This window comes from Perca flavescens, chromosome 13 (assembly GCF_004354835.1).
Source record: "Perca flavescens isolate YP-PL-M2 chromosome 13, PFLA_1.0, whole genome shotgun sequence".
Classification (NCBI taxonomy): Eukaryota; Metazoa; Chordata; class Actinopteri; order Perciformes; family Percidae; genus Perca; species Perca flavescens.
This window is the reverse complement of record NC_041343.1, coordinates 3,707,715-3,720,551: the sequence shown is the minus strand read 5'-3', so window position 1 is coordinate 3,720,551 and position 12,837 is coordinate 3,707,715. Positions and strand designations below refer to the sequence as shown.

Sequence of the window (12,837 nt, the reverse complement as noted above, 5' to 3'; positions counted from 1 at the left end):
CAGCTCTAATCCCCTGGCACATACAACACATCATTCATGACTTTTTTATTTATATTCAAAATGTGGAAGAAAAAAAATCCACTATCTTTTTCTATCATTAATAATTATATTGGATGTATTACTTGGAATACATGACTGTTATAATTATGTTTTAAACTATGTTAATGTAGTAATAAGCTGTCTTAATCATAATTGAAGCTAAAACTTTAACATTATAATTATAATTAGAGAGTTATGTGATCAATTGACAGCGAAAGAACTTAGGGAACATTAGCTTATTAGTCCTGAAGGGAATATGACAACTGCTCTGAAATAAATGAAGTCCCACTGATTTACTTAATACCATGCAGGAATAAAATACCCCAACCAGCATTACAAATATAACACTGTGCATGTTTTACTATTCAACACTTGTGCTCATTCATTTAGTGCATTAAGAAGTGGAGACCAGTACTTTTACTTATGCACAGAATATGTTTGAAGGTGATCTATTATATAGCATTTTCAGGTTTACATGCTTTGATTTTCAAAAAACACATTATTTTTCTCATACTGCCGATGGCTGCTGCTCCTGTATTCACCCACTCTGTTGGTGCGCCTGTCTCTTTAAGCCCCCCTTCCGATAAAAGCCGTGTCTGCTCTGATTGGTCAGATTTCGTATCAGCGTTCCTGTTGCTGCCTGTGGCTTCAGCGGAGTATAAAGCAGCACTTTCTACCGTGAAAAACACCAATAAAGGCTTATAAACCACATATGACACAACCTGATACGTTTCAGCAGTAATGTGACCTGAAATTCGGGAAAAATGACCAGCATTGGGAGCCAAGATTACAAGTTTTCCTGCCGTTAGCATGCTGCTACTGTAGTTAGCAGTGAACAGTTATAGAATATAGCAACACTTTCTACCGTCAAAAATCACAGATAAAGGCTTCTGAACCAAATACTACCCAACCGGATATGTTTCAACAGTAATGTGACCTGAAATTGGGGAGAAATTAACAACACTTGGAGCCAAGATTACAGCTTTCACTGCCGTTAGCATGTAGCTACATGCGACAATGTTAACACACAATGTAGCTTAAAAAAACACTCCAGTCCTGCTTATCTGGAGCAGATGACCAATTATAGAAGGCCTGAGAAGGCCAGCTCAGTGTTAAGTTACCCCGAGCCGAGAGTAGAAAAAACTGTTGTAAACGTAGCGTTCAGAACATTTGGAAATCTGAACGTTTTAACTCTCTGAAATACGTTTACCTCATTATTTGAAGCTTTGGCCATGTTTAACATGAAAATCCAACATTATAACATTATAGATATGACAGAAAATACGGATAAGCATAATAGTTCACCTTATATGGCCAGTGTTGTAGTCTAGTTACCTTCATTTCCTATTTATGTACATTTACTTATTATGCTCATTGCTGGTTGGTTCTACTGTAACACCACTTCTATTTCTCAGCCCCAAAGATTCAAAATAATTTTCTTTTTATTCATGATTTTTTAAAGCTAAAGTAAACTGTCCTAAACTACACTGCAGAGGACACTATGTGGATTTTCCTCTACTGAGTCAAATTACAGTGAAGAAGGATAACGTCTGACCTTTGATTTGATGCTACAATCTCACAGGGTACACCTAATCAAGAATCCCGACACACACACACACACACACACACACACACACACACACACACACACACAGATCAATCTGGTCCAGTCTGAGAGATGAAATCAGGTCTTAATCCAAATCAGTCTGATGCTTGTCTAATGAGCAGTGTGGCAAAGACACACGATGAAGAAAATCAATCATGTATAACAGCACAGCGAGCCAGAGAATTGTCAAATTTGTCAGCTAATTTCATGCTAATTGAGTCCCCAACCCGGGGTTATTTTTAACCTCATCACTGTTCTGATCACGTGGAATAGCGAGCCCTTTGCTCACGTGTCATTAATTAAGCTCAAACCATCAATCCTGATTTTCTTTCTCCCTTCAGTACCCGCCAGGATCACTAACATATCGAAGGACATCGCAGTGAATGAGGGCAGCAACGTCAATCTTATGTGTCTGGCGGTCGGTCGACCTGAGGCCAACATCATATGGAAGCACCATTCGCCAAGAGGTAAGCCACAAGGTTTTCTATTTCTATTTTGTTTATTAAAGCTGTCTGTAATGTGTTATGTAAAATGTATTTGGTAATGGAGAAGAGTGTCCCATCCTTTTCCCCAACTGCAAATTGTTCCCAAATTCAAATGATGTCCCCAAAAGGAAACATTGTCAACATCTATTTTATCTAAAACAATCCATTTCTGTTTGTTCGTCTCACTTCAATGTAATGCTGCAAAATGGGATTGTCAAGCAGACAAACTGACCAACACATATACAGTATAATAATAGATGGACACTTGGCGTCTGTGTATCGATATGGTATTGCCACGGAAAATATCGCGATACTCTGCTGTATCGATTCCCCCCACCCAAATTCTGTAATGTGCATATTTAAGAAAGTTTTCATCATTTTTTTTCAACCTGTCAAAGGTAATTTCAGAAATTTCACAAAACAAATGTGTCACGCAACGCAGCAACAGCATTATCTCAGTGTAAAGGTGACTGAACCAGTCCTCCCACACGCACCTCCAACACATGCTTCACATCAATATTCGCCTACGTGCAGAGCAGCCATTCACCTCCAGCGGCATATGAATTTGTGTTAACATAGCCATGAGAGGATTCATGATGAAAAATGCCTGGCTTTAATCTATTGACTAAGGCCTTGTTTTCTTTTCAACTTGGTGAATTGGAGGGGTTGGAACTGCACAACCTGTGGCCTGACAGGACCCAACAATCAACCATGATTTGGCTGGAGGCCCCAGCTGCTTCGGCCTGTTCTGTTGTGCTGGCACCTCCCAGCCTGAAGGAGAGCCAAGCGAGCCGCTCTGTGCTCCTGTATGTGTGTGTGCATGCGTATGTGTTCTGTGTTCTAATTGTGTCGGCTCCACGCTTCCCACTGAGCATTAGGCACTGTGAGTCATGTGCTTCTTTCTCTATAGGATCAGATGTTCAGCCTCCAACATGACATGAATGCTTACAGCCCAGCTGCTCCTCTGTTACTCCCCCATTTTCTAGAGCCAGCAGAATCGGGTTCTCACAGCCCAGTGGCTCTCCACCACCTCAGTCATCCACAACATTTCCAACCCTTCCCTTATTGGTTCCACCAAATATTTACTCTGAATATCATAATTTGCCCACAACCTGTTTGCTTGAAGTGTGAATTGTAATCACATTCAAAAGGGACAACTTTAATGACAGAACCATCAAGCCAGATGGTGCCATTAACACAGACTGTATACTTAGTAACCCCTCTGGGGTCTGAGTTCAATTTAATGCTTTTGCTACACATAAAATTTGGTACTTGTGTAGCACTTAATAGCTAATAATACCCCCTTAATATTGCTATATATCTCTCCGATACAAGCTACTGCAAGCAACCAATGTGTCGCCAATGAAGGCTGATAAAAGTTGCGTAATGCCCCTTTAATGCCAATATCGTCTTGTTTTGTGCAAACACAGCTTGTTCAGTGCAAGCTCCGAATTTGTTCACAAAATAATAAGAAGAGAAACTGGTGGATAGGCATTGTAAAAATAAAAGAAGACACACAGACACATACTACATATTTTATTACAGACACTGTCAATGATTTTTGTTCTTCTGTTTTTCAAGATGAAAATAGAAAATATGTCAATAGGCGATCATGTAGTTTGAGATTGCACCAGCAGTAGAAAGAAAGTCACTCGTCACTACCAACCCTGAGCTGATGCACAACAGCAAGAGCAGCAAATCAATAGAAAGTAATCAAAGTAATATAGAGGCATGATGTTTATGTATGTGTGTATGTGTTATTGTCAACAGGGAAAATAATAGGTTATCTTCTCTGACATTTGTCTGAGTTGCACTAATGAAAAGAGAGACTGTGTGGGGAGGTGTTTGGGCAGCAGAAGAAAATTCTCTCTGGCAGTCGGAATCGTAAATGTTTTTTTTTTCCTGCACAGTGGCATTTTCCTGACTTGCTCCTCACCGTTTGCTTTTCATGTTTGTCACCAGCGATAATGGACTATTCCCTCAGAGGATAGTGTTTGGGTCTGTTAGTACAGCACTAAAGAGAGCCGTCTTCTCCCTGAGTTAAACCGCATTTTCAGAAAATGTGTTATGTGACTGCCTTCCCATTTGATAGTTGTTTTTCTATGGCATATCATTTAAAATGTTCACCCTCATACGGTGTCAGGAACATGAGCAAATGTGCTGGAGCAGCTGATGATGCAGAAAGATGGCTCACCTGTCACTATGGAAATGACAAGTGACATGAGAAAATTGGCTCCGGCAAACATGGAAGAAATATGGAAATACGGAAATAATATTAAAGTTGCACTGCCTAATTTGAGCCTGAAGTTTGTTAACACAATCTAAACGGAGTTAGTGTCAGATTCCCTGTCACTGTTTAATATGAGTCTTGTTTCCATTGCACTGTTGAATGAAGGGAGACTCTGAAGCCTCTACAGTATAAGCCAATCAATCCTCCGATACCGATGGTGACAGGAGGAAGAGTTGTGCGGTGACTAGCAGCCCATAAATGTGTTGCCTCTATGCTTGTTCACTTGATGCCAATTTAAGTCTCACCTTTATTTTGTGCGCTGCAAGACTCAGTCCCCATTTCAACCCAGTGGGGACTACATCAATTATTCAGCAGTGTCCACTGAATCTCTGGCTGCTGGCCACTAAAAGGATTAGAAGATATATGGTTAGGGGAAAAACAGTTTATTCAGGGGACAATGCAATATGGATCCGTTCGACCCATTAAGGCTCATTAAAGTGGACAGGCTGTGGATGTACACTCTCTCAGATGTCAGTTTGTGCCTTTCCTTTTTCAGTGACTTTGAAAGATGGCTGTATTTTGTGCTGTCCTTTAGAAGTGCTGTGACTGAGTGCTATCAGTTACAGTGTCACGTTGCCTCTATGTATTATCACAACAGAAACGGCAAACTGGGATGTGAAACCCATGTAAATCCAGTCATATGGTTTGTCACAATTCAGATACTTCCGTGAGTACACTTGGATGTAGTACCCTGTGTACCCTATGTACTCACTTGTGTAGAGCATACATTTCGACAGGGTCATGTTATGCCTTTATGCTCTGATTGGAAATGACTCTTCTTCTTCTTCTTCTCTTTTTTTATTTAATTTTTTTAACAATGTTTTTATTCATTTTCATTCAAATTGAATTTTCATCCCCCCTCCCCATGTCTTTTTCTTTTACAAACCAGTCAGATGTCTTCCAGATGTTATCATACACTCCCAATTTGCATCTCGACGCATATTTCAGTCTTTCCATGGACATGCATTGCGCCATATTCTTGCTTCTTCTTCTTTTGAATGTTAAATTGCAGCTGAGCATTACCGCCACCTGTTCTCGCCTGCCAACATATATACCGGCTTGTTTTCTCACTATCTGAATACAGAATAGTGATACTTATTTAAAAAAACACATGTATAAATTATCTTTGTATGTTTCTGTGTTCTCCGTTTCAACCACTGCAGCTTCACCCGACATTCACAAGTTTGAAAATAGGTTGGTGGTGTGTGTCCAGCGTTCCACACAGACATGTTTTGGCCATTTTGAGAGCAGCATCAGCTCACTTGTAGCGCACTGCATTTAGCCATACTCTATCAGCGTGAACGCACCGTATATGCAAAATAGCAAGTGCAGGTACCGAAGTGCGCAATTTGACACACAGCATTAGTGATTTTTTCATCATGCACTTCTTTCAATCAGGCACGGCGTTATGGGTGGGCCTGACGGGCCTAGGCCCACCCACTTTTCAACAGGCCCACCCAAAACATTTCCTCAAAAAACATTAATTAATTCATATATTATAATTTGGTGAAGAATTATTAAATATCGGCAACTAATCTCATAATTTGTGCTAAAATTGTCTAAATGTTTAGTTTTCAAAAACAATTTAAAAAAACTGATCATGTCTATTTTTATGTTTCTGCGCAAGTTCAGCAGACAGTGAGGTTCGGATCGGATGTAGCTTGTCGGTATGCTAGGCTAGGCTAGGCTAGGCTAGGCTAGCTCCCAGTGTTTAGGTACCTTAAACGTGCACGAACGGTCTGAGTCATCGCTGCAACCAGGAGATGAAGGAGAGCTGAGATCCACAACGCCGAGCACATCTTTGTCTCAGCCACCGCAGGATGCTAGCGATGCTAGCGATGCTAGCGATGCTAGCGCGGTTAGCGCGGCCAGCGCGACCAGCGCCGGTGCTATAGCCTTTGCCTCTGCCTCGCGAGTGGATGATATAGCCCCTATGGATATAGTCCTGTGGATCGGTCTTCCGTGGATGAGCCCGCAACTCAACCAGTGCTAAAGTATCCGGTCACTTCTTCTGCTGAGTTTAATTGTGTAGGACCGCCAGAGGATAACAGTAAGGTATGTGGCTACTCTGCCTGTATTGTATTATGTCGTTATATGAGATATATGGATTAAAATAATCAATTCATAACCCGCTACAGAAGCTGCAGGCACAGTTCTATTTCTATAACAGCTTGTTACTGTTGTCAAATTGTTTTTCCCTCATGATTTTCTCTTGTTATGGCCAATAATGCTTTAGGGCTTGTTAATGCGATTTATTTATTTTTGTTAAACATGTTTTTAACATGAATCATCATACTAAAGTAAGGAAATAACTTGAGTCTTGTTTTACATGACAGATGACGTTGTCAATGAACATGTTCTGTGGCCGAGTATTGATTGAAACTGTCGGGCAGTGTTGTTGATCTGTATATTGTTGAAAACTTAAAACAGTTGAAAAGAATTGTGAAATATTCGGCCTCATGTTATACGAGCAGAACTAAACTATGTTTTGGGGAAATATTAGATTCCTGACCACTCTTACAGTCTATAGGCCTTAGGTTAGGAGAGATGCGCTATAGCACAGCCAGGTATGGTGGTAATGGAGAGTCCAAAGCGCTCTTCTTTTGGGCAGAACCAAGGAGAGCGATCGCGGATAGGTCCGTCCTTTGCCACCGAAACTTTTTACAATGCATCAACATATGAATAGCATCAAGCTATTACAATCTTTATTATGTAAGCACATATTATATATATAATATAACAGTATATTAGCCAGTCATTTTTATTAGGTTAAACAGGGATTTGATAACGTTTTTAATTTAAGGCCCACCCACAATTGGTCTGGCCCATCCAAAACTGGAATCCTGGCGCCGTGCCTGCTTTCAATAATGTATCTTAGAAAGTATGCTACTAATTTGTCAGAGCAAATGTATATATAGAGAAACTTAATGCTACCATAATGATGTTTTGTATCTGTGCTAGCAGCCATGGCTCTCAGGAGCGACCAGCCGTCTTTGGTCCAGACTGAAAGTTATTGGATGGATTGCCATGACATTTCGTTCACACATCCATGTCCCCCACGGGATGAATTGCAATAACATGATCCCAAAGAATTTCACATAGCGCCATTATCAGGTCAAAATGTCAAGTTGTCTACACTATGAAATACCTGCAAGACTCTTGACATTCCCATCAGCCTCAGCTCTAATTTGCTGAAAAGCTAAAATAAGTGGGTTAACACAGTAAACATTATACCTGAAAAACACAAACATTTTAGCAGTGTCACTGTGAGTAGCGGTAATAATGATAATATAATATTGATCAATACTAGCGTAATGAGATGGATACTTTAGTTTCAGTTTCTCTCCAGTATGCACCGCTGCGGTTTCATCAAAGAGGCGACCTGGCTGTCTGTGTCTGTGTCAGTGCCGCTGCTTTCAAGTGCCGCTCCTGTCACGGTGCAGAGCAGGCACACTTTTGCTCCCCCTCCCCCCCCTCTTGTGATTTGATGTTGTACCGTCACGTCACTCAGCAGCACACAAGCAGGACTGAGAAAGAGCAGAAGAATGGCAGAGAGGAAGAGGAGCGCTGTGTGGCTATATTTTCAGGCCAAAAATGAAACAACGGCAAGCTGTATAATTTGTAAAAAGAAACGTGTTTCTGAAAACATTTTAAGAGAGAAATAGGCCGTGCAGTTGCTGAATCTGTCTTCATTTCAGATCGACAAAGGTCAGATTAAAAGATTTTCGGCAGATTTTGAGAGGCTTAGTCACACTCATCCCGCTCGTCATTTCCGGGTTAACACTCCACCAATCAGATTGGTCATGGAGTCCGACTGCCCGCCCTCCGACGCATCAAGTCAGGTCGGTCAAAATGAAGGCCGACAGCTCCTTGGACGGACGACAGCACGGAACACACCGAACTGACTTGAGTCACTGACCTCGCCAGACTATCCAACGGCCGATTATCGGGTTGGTGTGTCTGCCTTGATGGTTTTCACGGGTCCACAAATTTGTGCCAGAACCCCAAAAAGATCCAGAAATGTACTACACAGAACCAAACCGGACCTGTCTATTATTTGAAAGCTGGGACACGGTCCCGTGCAGAATGGAGAATTATCGGACTTGCACCCGACCGGACTCCGCAGACACAGACCTGAACAGTCACTGTTATAATCTACCCTGATCCTAACTTATGTATTTTTTTCCTTTTTGTGATTCATTCATTTACTCATTTTTAGTGCTTCTTGTTACCATGTTTAGATCACTTCATTTTCTTGCCCTTGTGTGTTTTCCTGCCAGTTTTGATGGTTTCCGCCCTGATTAGTTTCCCCTGTCCCTCATTAGCTCTGCAGTCAACTGTTCCTTACTCCCCATTAGTCAATCACTACTTATACCGGTCCTTTTTTTTTGTGCCTTTGTCAGTTTGTCATCATTTCTTTGAATGCTCGCCTGTTTTCCTGTTGCTTGCCTGCTATTACCTGCCTACCTTTGGGGAAAAAAAGCCTCTACGCCTTCTGAAATCAATCATTGAATTTGTCCTGCTGCCTCCTCATCTGTCATTTGCGTTTGGTTCCAATCCTCCTACCTGCTTTGCGAATAGTGAGAGTCACAAAATGTTCACTTTATTAATGTTTTCAAGTTAAAAACAAGTATGTGTTTTTTCTTCCTACAGAGCTGGCTTTTCTTTTTTTTTCATGCATTCATATTTTTCAGATTTTGAGTCCTGACAGGTAAATTGTGAGACAAAAAGCCTATGACACCTGAAGGCCAATGGTTTGAAAAACTGTTGTTTTGAGCGGGATCGACAGAACCACAGCAGCACAGACAAATGTTGTCAACTTATGATTGGTCTCCTGATGAGTGTCATTCACAGTACTATACAGCAGAGATGAATGGCACACTATTCACAGTGATGTTGCCTTCCAAAAGAATAATACTTCGGCATTGCCTGCTAACACTGGTTATCACCGGGAGAAGAAAAAGCATGTGTGTCAAGTATGTTTTTTTTCTCCATCCTATGCTGGTTTTTATTTTTCATGTATTCATCTTATATCTAGTTTCAGATTCCTGATACGTTTAGTTTCAGTTTTACACTAGTTCACAAGTGCTTTGTTTTACTTTTTTGCAGCCCCATCTAGAAAATGTAACATAAAACCATAAGGTATGGAATGTGGGTAAAACACTCCTATTCACACTCTCCCTGTAGGTAAGAACATATCCAATCCTTAATCTAGTGCAGGCTTTGATATTAAAATGAAGTCATATGCTCAACCCCCCACACACTGTCCTCTATTCCATGCCCTTCAACAGCAATCACCTCAACAAGAAAATTGTCAATGTATGCCAACCGTACACTAGAAGACTTTGGACAGACTTTAAAAAGACTAAATTCTGACACCACCTCATATCTAAAGACAATCATCTCACATCTAACGTGTAAAGACTGGGGATCTTGCAGGGTCACACATTGCACGACTATAACTAGATTCGTTTTGAAAAAATTTTGGTTTGGCTGTTTGGTGCTGGAGGGAGCGCACCCATTGGTTGTTGTGAATTGTCACATTATTTAACTTTACTACCAAGACTTAAAAGTTACCATAATATCAAACACGTTTGATTTTTGTCGGAACGTCAAAATCACGGGAAAAAGACTGACTAGGACTGAGTTATATGACCACCTTACTCCAAACTACTGAGACGACGGGAGCACCCCCAACTCTACCAAGACTCTCAGGATTTCATTCCGATATTGGAAATATGTCTGCGACAGTGGAATAGCTTGAAAAGTTGTTTGGTGTAAAGTCGGCATTATGGGAACATGGCGGACACAGGGTGAAGGGTCAGAGAATTGAATAGTCTCATCAGTGGTTGAGAATGTGAATACAAATTAGAGTGAGTGGTCAAGCCTGAAATGAGACATCCTAAACATACATAGGACAGGCCTTCAATTGTCTCTTTACTTCAACTTTGAACCAATCTATCTTTAATAGGAATGGCACTTGACCAATGTATGACCCTTATAAAAGCCCACATGAGACATGTTAAGCACAGTATTAACTGAACTCCCTTATTTCATTATGAGCATTTTGGAGCTAGACCCTGTTATGGGGGTGCTGAATGAAAGAAAGGGAATGACTTCGCTTACCGAACGCTAGGGCTGCACCATTATGGCCGACATGATAATCACGATAATTTTGATCAATATTGAGATCACGCTTATTTACCATGATTATTCATTGATGTTAGGGACAACATATTTTCGTGTTGCACTTTCACACGTTAATAAACAGAGCTTTGCTTTCACTTCCATGTTGTTCTGCATTCCCGCTAATTTACAAATCGTTGCATCATCAAAAGACTTTAAATAAGATTATTCTTCACCTGAATTCAATGCATCTCCTAGGTGCAAAATAAAACTTCAATGGGACCAAAACTTTTTACTCCAAATTAAATCGACAGAGCACTGCTTTAACTTTCACGTTGTGCATTAACCAACCTTTGCATCAAAATAAGACTTATAATTTGAACAAAACTCTAAGAAGTGGCTTGTCACTAAATTGGACTTTTGTGTGCAACTACAATTTAACACACTAAAATGTCAGCCAAAGGATGTACATCTTAAATGTAAAACAAATTGCTCATACAACCTTTAATCAAAATGTTACGTTAGAATTAAAACAGGCAAGTAGCACAAAGACCATGAACATACATCTTTGGTTTTCTTACAGTTTACATAATAATGCTGATATCCTTAAAGTTGCTGGGCCGCTGGGTTTGCAAAACCCTGCCGGAAACCCGGAAGTAGTATCTAGAATTCATTTTAAACAGCAATATCAGAGTCCATCATGTTCATATAATTGTGAGAAGCCAAAATTGTGATCTTGATTAATATTTGATTCATTGAGCAGCCCTCCACACACTACAGAGGACGGACATTGTTATCAAGGGAATACTCAACTGCAACTAAACATAACTTGAAAAAATACTTAACATAACAACAAAGTGTCTCATATGGCATTTCCTCACAAAAACAGAGACACGTATGTTGCTGTGCTTTTGTACAGCAACCAAGATGACAGCAGCTAACTCCGAAAATGCCAGCTATCATTTGAAATTTCACAAAGGACAAACCCTGGATCCTCAGGGAGCAGTCTCTGGGGTGTGTTAGTCCCTCAGTCAATAGAGTTTAAGTTGCCCACCATTATCCATAAGAGGCTGGGGAAGCTTGATGTGCTCTCCAGAACAATAATATAAGAGAACAAGAGAACAAAGATGAAAGGCAAAAATAAAGGCACGCCAGCCTGAGTGCTTGAGGAAAATGCTCATGTGTTTGTTCCCTGTGGAGCAAACACTTAAAACTCATGATGGCTGACTTCGCCAAAGAGTCATTTCATAAACAACAGCCTCTGTGGAGTTATTCACAATCTCCACAGCCTGTTTTCATGGGTTCCTGAGAAAGCAACTGGAAAGAACAACAACAAAAAATACATGTACAGCCCTTTATTTAGTGAAGATAGAGTCAGTTCAAAGTCATTCAACAAAGTTGAAGGTAAATGATCCTGTACAGTCCTTGGAAAGGGTATTAGATTGTTTTCTGGAGTCTCCAAAAAAATGTATTCATGTTGTCCTTCGTGTTTGTGGCCCTTCAAATAAAGTGCTGACCTGGTCCATCTTTAACATTGATAAATAAGATATGATTAATGGTGTCATATGCATATGTGACCCATCAAAAAAAAGTAAAGTCAAAAGTAAAATTCATAAATATCCTACTTGGGTGAGTATTGTTCTCAGACATGACTTTTGATGCCTAAGTTGTGAATAAAGCAGCTATAAAAATGCATCTGCAGTATACTGTATTTGGTAACACAATAAGGTACACAAAAAAGTACGTAGTTAATGATTAACAAATGAGGAACAAATGAGGAATGGATGGTTAGTTAATGATTAGTTACTGAATGACGGACTCAAGCACTAATGATTAGTTACTGATCAACAGACTGTGTGTGTGTGTGTGTTACTGTATTAATTATTAAATTGTTAGGTCTTTGTACATTTGTAAATTATAGAGTGTGGGCTAGACCTACTCTATCTGTAAAGTGTCTTGAGATAACTCCTGTTATTGTTGAGCGGTAGTTAAAGACCAAAGAGGGATTGATCCATAGTTAGCTGCTACTTATTAACGAATGATTACCTAACCATTAATTACCATTACTGAAGCATTGTGCATACCTGCAAATAAAGTGGTGAATGCTTAACTTATCATTCGTTAATGATTAACCACTCAATGTCATGCATCACTTTATTTAGGTATGTAAGTATGAATCTGATATAGTGCTACATGCAAGTGAAATAAAAGTGTAACTGTAAAATATGCAGCTACTTTTGCTACTTTTATGTTAAACTGGGTCAAACTAATTGGCGCCTGATTGCCACCCA

At 40.1% G+C, this 12,837-nt stretch overlaps 1 protein-coding gene across 1 annotated transcript in view; it reads left to right on the top strand.

The window, feature by feature from the left end:
* Positions 1–12,837, top strand: part of opcml (opioid binding protein/cell adhesion molecule-like) — a 211,096-nt gene that overhangs the window by 148,251 nt on the left and 50,008 nt on the right. The window contains exon 3 of the mRNA XM_028595323.1: positions 1,987–2,112. Within this exon, the coding sequence (XP_028451124.1) occupies positions 1,987–2,112 (126 nt within the window). The remainder of the gene's footprint in view (positions 1–1,986; positions 2,113–12,837) is intronic.